The sequence below is a fragment of the Bos javanicus genome, chromosome 15 (assembly GCF_032452875.1).
Source record: "Bos javanicus breed banteng chromosome 15, ARS-OSU_banteng_1.0, whole genome shotgun sequence".
NCBI lineage: Eukaryota > Metazoa > Chordata > Mammalia > Artiodactyla > Bovidae > Bos > Bos javanicus.
The window spans coordinates 51,751,944-51,765,344 of NC_083882.1; the positions used below are offsets into that span (position 1 = coordinate 51,751,944).

The 13,401-nt window shown below is 44.7% G+C and overlaps 1 protein-coding gene across 4 annotated transcripts in view; it reads right to left on the minus strand.

The window, feature by feature from the left end:
- Positions 1 to 13,401, minus strand: part of XNDC1N (XRCC1 N-terminal domain containing 1, N-terminal like) — a 38,443-nt gene that overhangs the window by 21,269 nt on the left and 3,773 nt on the right. For all 4 annotated transcript variants that reach the window (XM_061380701.1, XM_061380700.1, XM_061380699.1 and 1 more), the window contains 6 exons: positions 12,849 to 13,020; positions 10,612 to 10,753; positions 9,362 to 9,517; positions 7,710 to 7,888; positions 2,632 to 2,717; positions 2,220 to 2,392 (listed from right to left, as the gene is read on the minus strand). In XM_061380701.1, coding sequence (XP_061236685.1) covers positions 2,220 to 2,392; positions 2,632 to 2,717; positions 7,710 to 7,888; positions 9,362 to 9,517; positions 10,612 to 10,753; positions 12,849 to 12,893 — 781 coding nt within the window. In that variant the 5' untranslated portion in view covers positions 12,894 to 13,020. The remainder of the gene's footprint in view (positions 1 to 2,219; positions 2,393 to 2,631; positions 2,718 to 7,709; positions 7,889 to 9,361; positions 9,518 to 10,611; positions 10,754 to 12,848; positions 13,021 to 13,401) is intronic.

Consider the following 13,401-nt stretch of genomic DNA (forward strand, 5'->3'; position numbering starts at 1 on the left):
ACCAGGGATCAAACCGGTGTCCCTGCATTGACAGGTGGATTCTTAACCAGTGGACCACCAGGGAAGTCCAGCATTTACTATATTTTAAGTGTTTTCATAGCTCTAACACCCAGTCTGTAGGGTGCCCCCCAAAGATGAGTTCCTTCACCATTCTCTCTATTTTAAAATGATAATATACATCCTTCCTTATGTGGTAGGCAGCTTCTAGAATGACTCCCACTGGTTCCTGCTTCCTGATATACATGCCTCCCCTTAAGTGTGGGAAGGACTTAGGAATTTGCTTCTAATGAATAGAATATGGTTAGGAATTACCGTGGAGAAGGCAATGGCAACCCACTCCAGTACTCTTGCCTGGAAAATCCCATGGACGGAGGAGCCTGGTGGGCTGCAGTCCATGGGGTCACTAGGAGTTGGACACGACTGAGCGACTTCACTTTCACTTTTCACTTTCATGCATTGGAGAAGGCAATGGCAACCCACTCCAGTGTTCTTGCCTGGAGAATCCCAGGGATGGGGGAGCCTGGTGGGCTGCCATCTCTGAAGTCGCACAGAGTCGGACACCACTGAAGCGACTTAGCAGCAGCAGCAGCAGCAGGAATTCCCTGGTGGTCCAGTGGCTAAGACTCCACACTCCCAGTGCAGGGGGCCTGGGTTTGATCCCTGGTCAGCGAACTAGATCCCACATGCTGCAACTGGGAGTTCACAGGCTGCAACTAAAAAGCCTGCTCCAGTTTGCGGGGGGATCAAAGATCCCACGTGCTGCAACGAAGACTCAGTGAAGCCAAAGAACAAAAAGCGTCTAGTGCAGATGTTTCTTTAAAAAAAAAAAATATGGCAAAAGTGATGGGATGGCACTTCTGTGATGAGGTTACCAGACACTCCTTTCTTGCTAGCACTGTGTCTCCTGCCCTCTAGGTGGCTCACTCTAATGGAGCAAGCTGCCACAGTGTGAAATGCTCTATGGAGAGGCTCTCATGGCAGAACTGAGGGGAGCCTCAATCGAACAACTCTCGAGGAGCTGAATCCTACCACAACTATGTGGAGGGGTGAAGGAGCAGAGCCTTTCCAGCTGAGCCTTGAAACGACAGCAGCCTGTGACAGACCAGAGCCTGAGACTCAGTTAAGTCATACCTGGATTCCTAACCGTGAGAAACAGTGAGACAGTAAATATTGTATTCAGCCACTGCATTTTGGAGTACTCACTTTCACTTTTCACTTTCATGCATTGGAGAAGGAAATGGGAAGCCACTGCAGTGTTCTTGCCTGGAGAATCCCAGGGATAGGGAAGCCTGGTGGGCTGCAGTCTATGGGGTTGCACAGAGTCAAACATGACTGAAGCGACTTAGCAGCAGCAGCAGCAGCATTATACAATCGATAACCAGTGTACCCTATTTCTGCTGCTGGACTTACTCTCTGCGATGGCCCACATTCTGTCTGTGGAGTGTGTTTCTCTCTAAATAAATCCACTTCTTACCTATCAAAAAAAAAAGTAGCCTATTTCTGCAATGAAATAATATACTCATGATTTCACTAATTCATTCAGTTCTTTGAAATGACAAACCATTCCTTAAAAAAAATTTTTCCCAATGAAGCAATGAGTGGAATCAAGGGTTTACAGTGAGAATGCTACTTGTTTCTGCTCTCTGGCTGTTCAGAATAGTGAGAAGGACAAGAACTCTGGGGTCCAAATTCTGGCTCTGCCACTTATTAGCTGTGTGACTTAGAATATGTAGCCTCAGATTATTTTGTAAAATGAGCTTGTGGTAAACATTAGCTAGTAAAAGTGCCTAGAAGTATCTGATGCAAAGTAGGAACTCCAAAATGTTTAATCCTTTCTGTCTCTGTGATGAAACCACATTACTCCCCTACTTTGTGTCTCTAATACGCTCCATATACCGCCACCTCGACTTAATTGTCCTCTCTTGCTTACTCACAGAACATTAAAACTGCAAGAGGCCTAAATACTATTTGGTTTAATTCCTTCACTTTGAAGGGAAAAGATTTGAAGCCCAAAGTGATAAGGACTTTCAGTTCCTGGGCCAGAGCTCTTTCAATTATATACACTATTTGATTTTTCTTCTGGGAACAGGACATTGACCATCATCTTTTCTCCCATTTGACGTCCTGTTTGTGAGCCATCCTTGTGTAGCAACGATGCATTTAGGGAGGAAGGAGGGTGCTGGGAAGTAAGGAGCTGAAGGTAGGTCACGGGGCCTCACCTGTGCTGTCCTGATGAGCGGGACCTGGTTCTGCATGGTTGGTTTTAGGGTTTGCCACACGGGCTGGAGGTGCCCTGTGGGCAGCTGAAAGCACCATGCAGGCTGAACGCCCCAGAGTCCCCGGCTGCAGTTGCTTTAGGAAATTCCTGAGCTCTGAGATTTCCTTGGTGGTCCTGTGGGGAAACAGGGAGCACTTGGTTTCATTCAGAACAGAGATTGCATTTTGCTCACCCAGGTCAGCAGCATCTAACCAAGAAAGCCAGGTTTGGTATATATATTGGGTGAGGCCTAGGGTGTGGAAGTAACTGAGAGAACCCAGACAGGTCCTGTGTGTCTGTGAGTGACCTGGTAGTCTCCTCCAGGAGAAAGAACTGAGAAGTGGCCAAGAGACCTCACTCTGGCAGTTACGTACGTTTGGGGATCCGGGAAGAATGTCCTCCGGATGGAAGGATTAGCCAGCCAGGGGCTGGGACCAGACTCCTGAGCATCAGAAGAGCCCTGAGAAGAAAATGGAGAAATATGAAGTACATATATTCACCACCAGGGGGCACTGTCACATAACGCCAGGGACACTACCAAACTCAGGGTTTCCGTGAGGGAGTGTATTTGCTATAACTTGTACACGGCACTTTGGCTTGTCTATGTACACACTTTTCCCAGCTCTAAGATGTGAGATTTGGTGATTTTGTATAGTTAGATCCCTAGTATTAAGGATTTTGTTATGATTCTGAAAGACTCCAAGATAAAAGAACACAAGCTATTGGGAAAACCAGGTCTATGGGACTCATATTATATGCTAATTTGTATACATGTGTATACATACATGGGCTTCCCTGGTAGCTCAGCTGGTAAAGAATCTGCCTGCAATACGGGAGACCTAGGTTCGATCCCTGGGTTGGAAAGATCCCCTGGAGGAGGACAGGCAACCCACTCTAGTATTCTTGCGTGGAGAATTGCCATGGACAGAGGAGCCTGGTGGGCTACAGTCCATGGAGTCGCAAAGAGCTGGATATGACTGAGCGACTAAGCACAGTACAGCATATACGTACTCCACGGACAGAGGAGCCTGGAGGGCTACAGTCCACAGGACCTCAAAGAGCACAACATGACTGAAGCAACTGAGCACGCACACATGCATATACATAAATATACAACTCAGTGGACATGAGTTTGAGCAAACTCCAGGAGCTGATAAAGGACAGCGAAGCCTGGCATGCTACAGTTCATGGGGTCGCAAAGAGTCACTAAGACCACAACTTAGTGACTGAACAACAACACATATTTTTTAAAATTTGTACATACATAAATCGAACACATATAAAATTGATTCATGTAGGTACAAAAATCACTCATCTTTATATACCCATGTGAGGGAAACAAATTATACATACATAGGTATTTCTTTATATTTAAAAATAGTTCTATTTTGAACTATTTGGGGATATTTCAGTCATTTTTCTCTTTTAAATGTTTAAATTCCAGTAGGATTTATTTTGTGAACAATTTTGCTCACTTGCAACTAAAAACCTACCAGTTTTAGCCACCACTTCTAGCTATCTATGAAAAGATGTGCATATAGATATCCCATGTCTCTTTCTAGCATCAGACACTGGAACTATCAACAGGCATCGTATAAACCTTTTGGCTTCTAAATTCAGAAATGTCTATAAGCAATAATCAAGTATGGGTAATTTCTACATCGATTTTATTCATGTGGTATGCTACAGATTCTTAATTTATCAAAATTCAATTTATCTGTGTCAATTCATCTGTGGCTTTTTCCTTTTTATCTTTTTCCGAATTTCCTTTTTTCCCTTAAATGAAAAAAAAATTCCTTTAATTTTAAGCTCTCCTTCTTCTATCATAGATTCTTTTATTTATTATTATTTTTGGCCTCACTGCATAGCATGTGGAATCTTAGTTCTCCAACCAGGGACTGAAATGGACCCTTGGCAGTGAAAGCTCCACGTTCTAACCATTTGTGGGGAATTCCCTCACAAATTCTTTTAAAGGTAAAATGTCTTTCTTTCTTGTAGGGAATTATACATATATATGTCTTTCTTGTAAAGTATGACTTTGACCTCATTCTACAAGTTTGAGAACTAGCATTTTTATTCACATTCACAATTTTCTAATATACCATTACAATCTCATCTTGGACTTAACATTATTTTTAAAATATTCCAGGTTTTTTTTCTTTTCTTTTTTATCTTGTCTCATACATTTTAGAATGAATACTAATAGAAAGGGTTACTAGATGGGTATGTAGAGATGGGTTTCTAATTTTAACTATATAAATGAGACTAAGTATCAGGAATTGAAGGCTTTTCAGGTGGCGCTAGTGGTAAAGCACCCACCGGGCCAATGCAGGAGACATAAAGAGACGTGGGTTCGATCCCTGGGTCGGGAAGATCCCCTGGAGGAGGGCACAGCAACCCCCTCCAGTATTCTTGCCTGAAGAATCCCATGGACAGAGGAGCCTGGCAGGCTATAGTCTATAGAGTTGCAAAGAGTTGGACAGGACTGCAGTGACTAAGCACGCATGCATGTTATCACAAACCGAGCTTCGAAGCACAGGCTAAGTGGAGTCTAGTGGCCTGGGTTCCAATCCAGTCCAGGACTTGTTTGGCAGTGACCTGGAACACCTACTACATTTCTCTGTGCTTCTGTTTCCTAACTGGAAAATCAAAGATCATGCAAGACCTTACCTCACGGAGTAATAAGCCTTTATATAGTGCTTTCACAATAATATACCATTAGAATGACATATTAGAAAAAAGTCTATGGCATTTGAGACATCTTAAATTATAAAACGGAGTGCCATCCATTTGTTTCCATGTATGAGCCCTCTCTTCGGAGAAGGCAATGGCACCCCACTCCAGTACTCTCGCCTGGAAAATCCCATGGACGGAGGAGCCTGGTAGGCTGCAGTCCATGGGGTCGCGAAGAGTCGGACACAACTGAGCAACTTCACTTTTACTTTTCACTTTCATTCTTTGGAGAAGGAAATGGCAACCCACTCCAGTGTTCTTGCCTGGAGAATCCCAGGGATGGGGGAGCCTGGTGGGCTGCTGTCTATGGGGTTGAGCAGAGTTGGACACGACTGAAGCGACTTAGCAGCAGCAGCATGAGCCCTCTCTTATGGAAATATTTCCGGACTCCTCTCCCTGGGGTATCAGAAAGGGCCTGGAATGTGTGTCATTCTGCTCTTGCTGTTCAATGTCTGACATGACTCCGAGTTGCTGACTGCCTCCTGCTTGATCCCACCATGGCCCTAAAGGTGCAGAGTAATTTAGATATCTGACCAGAATGGAAAAGACTCTAGGAAGCATTCATTTAGCCTATCATTAAGGACACCAGATGTCCTAGTTTTCCCGGGACACCCTGCTTTATGTCTGTTGTCTTAAGTATAATTACTAATAGCGTTCTTTTTGGCTCTTGAAGTATCTCAGATTGGATGATAAATTTTATGGTGACCCTACCTACCACTCCCCTCTGAAAGGTTATTTATATAATCAACATTTATACTATAAAGTCTACTTTGCTCTAGGCACCATCCTAGCTGCCAGGAATGCCTGGTGGAACAAGACAAACAGGTCCCTAATCTCCCAGAGCTCCCACTTTATTGAACAGCCAGGCCACAGAGTTCTGGAACCCACAGGGACAATCCTGGCACCTGGCAGAGCACAGAGAACTGCTTCCATTGATCTTTTTGCATTTTCAGCCCTTCCCACAGGGTAAGAGTAAATCTCAGGCTTTACCTTGCATTCTGGGCCTCTCCCAAGGCTGTGTGACAAAAGCCCCTCTCCCACTCTATCCGCTCCAACTCCATCTTCTCTTCCCAAAGTGTGGTCTCTTGTTTTTTTTTTTTTTTTTCCAGTAACCTCAACAGGAGCAACACCTGTGAGTTTCACTCCTGGGAATCAAAATTCTTTTGGCTTTACCAAATGAAGCTTCTAAAAAATGTACTGTGTGCACAGGAAGCACTGTGATGTAATGGCAGGAGACCTGGCTTCCTTCCGGTCCCTACTCTGCTCTGTGAATTAAAATATATACATTTCCCTATCTGAGATATAAAATGATGGGGTTGTGGCTTGATGATCTCTAAGTATTTTTTTAATCTCTAGAACTCTCTGGCTCTAGCCTTGTGTGATTACATCTTCATATTTGTGAGTCAATTATGGTGGAGGGTATTGACTTGGAAAGATAAATGGAGACATAAGTGGTAAGAAACCAGGAGGAGTCAGATCAGCCATAGAAGAAAAAAATAACTAGAAAACTTTTCCCAGTAGTCATGTATGGATGTGAGAGTTGGACCATTAAGAAGGCTGAGCACCAAAGAATTGATGCTTTTGAATTGCGGTGTTGGAGAAGACTCTTGAGAATCCCTTGGACTGCAAGGAGATCCAACAAGTCCATTCTAAAGGAGATCGACACTGAATATTCATTGGAGGACTGATGCTGAAGCTCCAATACTTTGGCCACCTGATGGTAAGAGCCGACTCACTGGAAAAGATCCTGATGCTGGGAAAGATTGAGGGCAGGAGGGAGAAGGGAACGACAGAGAATAAGATGGTCGGATGGCATCACCAACGGAATGGACATGAGTGTGAGCAAGCTCCAGGAGATAGTGAAGGACAGGGAAGCCTGGTGTGTTGTGGTCCCTGGGGTCGCAAGGAGTCAGACATGACTCAGCGACTGAATAACAATAGAACAAATGGTCCACAGCTTTGTGCACACTGTACCGAAGGCTCACTCGCTTGGCTCCTGTGTGTGTGAGACTGAAGGAAAGGTGTTCATGCCTATTTGTGAGAAAGGGCCACAAGCCTATTTATGTTAGTATTTGGTTTCTTAAATAATTACTTATTTATTATTTATTTGGCTGTGCTGGGCCTTCATTGCTATGAGGGTTTTTCTCTAGCTGCAGAGAGCAGGGGCTACTCTTGAGTTGCAGTGTGTGGGCTTCTCGTTGCAGTGGCTTCCCTTGCTGCGGAGCATGGGCTTTAGGGTGTGTGGGCTTCAGTAGTCATGATATGTAGACTCAGTAGGTCGTTGCAGCTTCCAGGCTCTAGAGGCTCAGCAGTTGTTGTGCATGGGCTTAGTTGCCCTGTGGCATGTGGAAATCTTCCCAGACCAGGGATCAGACCTGTGTCTCCTGCACTGGCAGGTGGATTCTTTACCAGTGAGCCAGTGGGATGCCCTGTTTTTTTTTAAATTAATTTCTTTTCTTGTTGGTTGTGCTGGGTCTTCACTGCAGTGCACAAGGTTAGCTGCTCTGTAGCATGTGGGGTCTTAGTTCTCCATGAGGGATCAAACCTGCATGCTCTGCACTGGAAGGCAGATTCTTAACCACTGGACCATCACGGAAGAACTTATATTCATATTTGAATGTGTGTGTGTGTGTGTGTGTATCCATTCCTAAATCAAGCACCAGCTTCCTAACTAGAAACAGAAAAGGCTGGGACCTGCTAAGTCCCCCATGGTACATACCTGGCTCAGCCCTGAGCTCACAGGGACCGAGGGACCCTCCACAGGGTCGTCTAAGGAGTCCAGAGAAGAACACACCCGCAAGAAGGCCAGGCCAAAGGGCTGATGACGTGTGAAGGGTTGGGAGCAGCTCAGGCGAAGTCGATCCCATGACTCACTTGAGGCTGGGGCCAGGAAGTCAGCTCAAGGAGAAAACAAGAAGGAAATGAGGGAGAAATGAAATGGATGAGTGGTTGGGAGAAAGGGAGAGAAGGTCAGTACTGCAGAGAGGAAAGAAAGGACTGGGACTACAGAGTGAATTCCACCCTAAGGGAGAATGGAGGCCTTTCCTCTCCCAGGCTCGGGTACTCAGGATCAGGCAGCACCACGCAGGCCAGTCAGGGCCCTCTCAGACCCAGCGCCTTGCCTTCCCACCGTCGCTCCTCTGTCCTGGTGCCACGCTGTTCCCAGCATGACTATATCCTCGGTCCATACCTCTCCACAGACCTTACCGCTGTCTCGTTTTAACAGGGGGTATCCGGAGGGTTGGAGTCTGGGGTGACCACTTGCCCAGTGGATCAGCTGAGCTACATCCACCCTTCCTGGACCATGAGACCTCAATCTCCCTCAAGGCACTACCTGCTCTACATGCTTGCTCACTGGCTCACAGGCCAGTACTCCCGACCCTTCTCATCTTCCATTCCCAGATCTAAGTATACCTCATCTCGTATCCCACCTCGTATCCCAGGTCACTTCTCCTTCACAACATTACAAATGCCTCCAATTCAGACACAGACGAATGAGTCCTTCCTAGACTGCACGTCCCTGGAGGCGAGGAATCAGACACGCATTTCTTGTGCAGTGCCCAGTGAACACAGAGATGTGCAGCGAAGAGGACTCGGGAAACCACAACCATCACACAGCCTTCCTGCACTTACAGGAATATTTTTCCTACACTCACACACGTGTATTTGTTGTTGTCGTTTAGTCACTAAGTCGTGTCCAACTCTTTGGTGACCCCATGGACTATAGCCTGCCAGGCTCCTCTGTCCATGGGGTTTCCAAGGCAAGAAGAATACTAGAGTGGGTTGCCATTTCCTCCTCCAGGGGAATCTTCCCAAGCCAGGGATCCAACCCACATCTCCTGCTTGGCAGGCAGATTCTTTACCACTGAGCCACCGGGGAAGCCCTATACACATTTATACAAATACTCTAATCACAGGTGTGGGTTCTATATCTGGCTTCACTGAATCACATGTTATGTGTAAATATAAATCATAGCTCGTAAGTATCTCTATCAGGTATCAGGTATGATAGAGGTATCAGTACCTCTATCAGGTATTGTCATCACAGAGAACTCACACACAAACACACCACACAGTGGTTCACTCATTACCCTATTCCCCCGACAGTTGTAAGTGAGCCCCTGCTTAGGCTCCGTCCACAATACACACCTTCCAGCTGGCACAGCCCTCTAGAGTCCAGCGTCTCTCTCAGTCTCTCATTGCTGCTTTTGCCCTCCTCACCATCTTTTTTTTTTAATATTTATTTGGCTCATGGAATCTTTTAGTTACAACATGGATCTAGTTCCCTGACTAGGGAATCAAACCTAGGTTTCCTGCGTTGGGAGCACAGAGTCTTAACCACCAGACCACCAGGGAACTCCCTCTCCTTACCATCTTTAAACATGCGGACCCCTGAGCGGTTTTTTCCCTGTTTTGAATCAGCCAGGGACATCAGCATGGTTGCAGGGAGCAGGGTGACGAAAGGTCTGTCCAGGGACCAGGAGGAACGACCCACGTCAATTTGCAGGAAAGCACAACCACAGTTACCTGGGGACAGAAGGTTGCGAGAAAGTGAAGGTGGGATGACGGGCTCCCTTGACTGCCCACAAGGGGATCGGTGGGCAGAGGACATTCCTCCATTCTAGAGCTCAGGGGAGGCCCAGAGAGGTCGAGCAACACAGTGAGCCAGTAACTGAAGTGGGATGGGACCTCAGCCGCTAAATGAAGGCTCACCGTGTTCCTCCCAGCCAGAAACTTTTCTTGACCCAAGACACTCACAGTTTCCCTGTCCTCTGGCTCTGGTGGGCAGTGCTAAACTCTGTCTCTCTCTGAAATCCTTGCTAGGGAGCCTGACGTCTCTCTGTCCTGACAGAGCTGAGACAGACAGTCTTTGTCAATTCTCTATTTCTAGAGAATTCTAAGGCCAGCCTCCTTAACCCAAAACTCCTGTGGAGCCTTCCTGCATGAACCTGCACACTTTATCCCCAACAATCCTCCTGCCACTGATATTTATTTTTAATTGCATTTTCAGTTTTCCGCTTTTAATCTTCTGACGGCACTGCATAGCACATGGGATTTTAGTTCCCCTACCAGGGATCAAACCCACACCTCCTGCAGTGGAAGTACAAAGCGCAGAGTCTTAACTACTGGAACGTCAGGGAAGTCCCTCTATATATATATATATACATTTTTTAAAATTTTAAATTAAATTTTACCTTTTTCCTGGCCGTGCTGTGTGGCTTATAGGATCTTAGTTCCCCAACCAGGGATCAAAGCTCCTTGCAGTGGAAGTACAGCCTTCACCACTGGACCACCGCTATATACCACTAATATTTAGAGGCATATACAAGTTCTATCTGTTGGCACTTAAGTTTGTTAATGTCCTAAGGCTTCACTGAGACCACTCAGATCAAAGCAAGGCAGGTATGCTGTGTAACTAAGGGAATGGTATTCACAGGGTTCAGCAATATCAAATGCCTTCCCCAGGGGCAAGGGCCACATATCCCCTTCACGCCAGGTAGGGCTTGCGCCAGGAAGGCTGTTCAGCGAGACTGCATTCAAACACACTGCTGCAGCCCTGGGAGGGAATGGTATTCCTGTGCTCCCCACGGAGGTTCCCAGGCCTTGGAGAACTCACTCACCCACATCAATGTAGCCAATGGGCACTGCCCTCTCCAGCTGCAGCTCCACTTTCAGCTGCCCGCTCTTGTCCTGAGGACAGCTGAGCCAAGGTCCCCTCTGACTGTCTGGGTTCAGCAAATTCTCCACTGGATATTTGGGATCCTAAGTCAGAGAGAGGAGGAGAAAATGAGGAACCTCATCAAGGGAAAAAAGGATGTCCATGAATGAGGGATCTCTATACTCTTAAACCTTTCCAGGATCCTAATGGAAAAGACTTTAGACAGGAGTCCATCTCTCATGTACCAAGGGATTTACAGATATGGCTTATCTCTTCTTTGGTTTCCATTACTTAATTTAATCCTCCTCATAACAACTTTAGGTGGTTACTATCATTGCTTCTTAGTTAAAAGATGAACAAACAGATGCTTAAGTTCAGAAACTTACCCAAGTCCACAAGACCAAATAACCAACCAAAGTTGGAACTTCTGGGTGTCTGAATTCAGAATTCTTAACCACCACATAATACTACAGTCTTTCCTAGGCATCCACAGGGGATTGGTTCCAGAACTCCCCTGTACATAAAAATCAGTGGATGCTCAAGTCTCTTATATAAAATGGATATGTATGTGTATCTTTCCGTGTACTTTACTCATCTCTAGATTACTTATAATACCTAATACAATGTAAATGCTATGTAAATAGTTATAAATACAATATGAACACTATGTAAATAGTTGCCAATATGTGGCAAATTCATGTTTTGCTTTCTGGAACTTTCTGGAATATTTTTTCCCCTGCATATTTTTGACCTGTGGTTGGCTGAATCTGGGGATGTGGAACCCATCCATATGGAGGGATGACTGTTTCATATCATTTATAAGGTGCTTTCACAGACATGTATCTTCAAAGTAATCCTATGAGATAAAAAACACAAAGATTTTTACTCTAAGTTTACAACTGATGGTTAGAGATAAAGTAATTTGTTCAAAGACAACAATATTAAAACTGAGATAAAAATTCTCAGTTCTGACCCAAGTCAGGTGTTTTTTGGTGGAAAGGCCTTGAGCAAACTACTTTTTCTCCCTAGGTCTAAATTTCTTTCTAAGTTAAGGAGGGGGAGACTAGATTCATGGTTTTCAATCTTATTTTTTTGTTTTAGCAATAAAACCCTTCCTTTTAACTGAAATTTTACACTAAAGATTATTTATTTTTTCAATAATAAATATTTTCAAAAATATTTTGATACTAATTATCAATATTACTTATCATTATCAAATAATTTAAAAATTTTTCAAAAATAAAAGTAGAGCTATGGTTAAAGCACTGGTTGAGGAGCCCGGAGACATACTTCTGGCGCTTCCCTTCAACTTCCAGAAGGGGGTTTCTAGGAGTACAGCTTGAAATTCACAATATTAGAAGAGAGCTAATATCCTCTAGCATTTCATAAGGCTGAGTCCATGAAGAAAACCATTTAGGCTGACCATGTAGGTAAGAAAGATATTGGTAATTTTTATTTTATTTCACTTTGGAGTTGACACAGTAGTTCTTAAAGATTCTCTAAGGGGCTTTCTGAAACGTGGGGATATTTTTGACTGTCATAGTGACTAGGAAGCATTGTTGTCACTAGGGTCTGGAGGCCATGGATACTAAACATCTTACAAGGCATAGGATATCGCTATAAAAACGAAGACTTCTACACAAAACACCTATGGCACCTCTTGAGAAGGACTAGAGTAACAGAAAGGGAAGTGTGGGGAGGAGTAGGAAATGGATAGAGAGATGACAGCGGAGGACAGGGCCCAGCATCTAGCACTAACTGGGATAACTGTGATTTCCTGGAAGTGGATTCACAGGAGGGATGCTGAGATCCCCTTTGATGGCAGCGGTGTTATCCTTACAGGTCAGGGATGACCTTGAGTGCCCTAGCCTGATCTCAACGACAGTGTGCCTAAATTGCCCTTCTGGGGACCCTGGTAGGGACTCTGGGCCTATAGCGTTGCCAGCTGCCTCCAGAGAAGGGTGGAATCCTGAGGTTGCTTCCTTCTTTACCTTTGAGACCCGCTTTCAGGTATCCTGCATTGCTCTGAGAGCAACCTGAAGGCAAGAGCTGCATTTCCTGCCTTTGACTCTGAACTCCTAAAGAAGGGACAATGGCTCTTCTTTTGAATTGGGAGTTTTCTGAAAGTGGAGCTGTCTCCTTTTTTTCTTTCACTCTTTTCAGTCACCAAGAAAAAACCATGCCTGCTAATTAACATACCTGAGAGGAGAATGACACCACGTGGCTAATTCTCACTGGAGCCATGGTGGGCCCAGCAGCTGTCCCAAGCACAAGGCAAAATGCTTTCTCCTGAGATTTCTTCTGTCACCACTTTGGTGCCTATATTTTGGTCCCATCCGCTTCCAGAAGAGAAGGAATCATCATGTTACTACTGAAGAAGAGAACAAAAGGCAAGTAAACAAGCCTTGAATGTTTTTCTGGTAACAGGAGTTATTTACATCAGTACATCAGTCACTATTTCTGATGACCATGATGGGGTTGGTGGGGTGGTGGGAGCAGATCTAGAGTCGCTGATGAAATTCCAACAAAAGTAAAACAACTGGAATGCAATAGAGCAGCAAGTACCAACATATATATATTATAAATAGAATTATTATACTATATATATATATTTTATATATATATATATATAAACATGTAGATGCTGGATTTATATGAAGGTGAACCCTCAAGGCATGAACTATGCCTGAAATTATCCATCGTTACAACCCTAGATTCTACCTAGCACATAGTAAAGAGGTGCAACAAACAT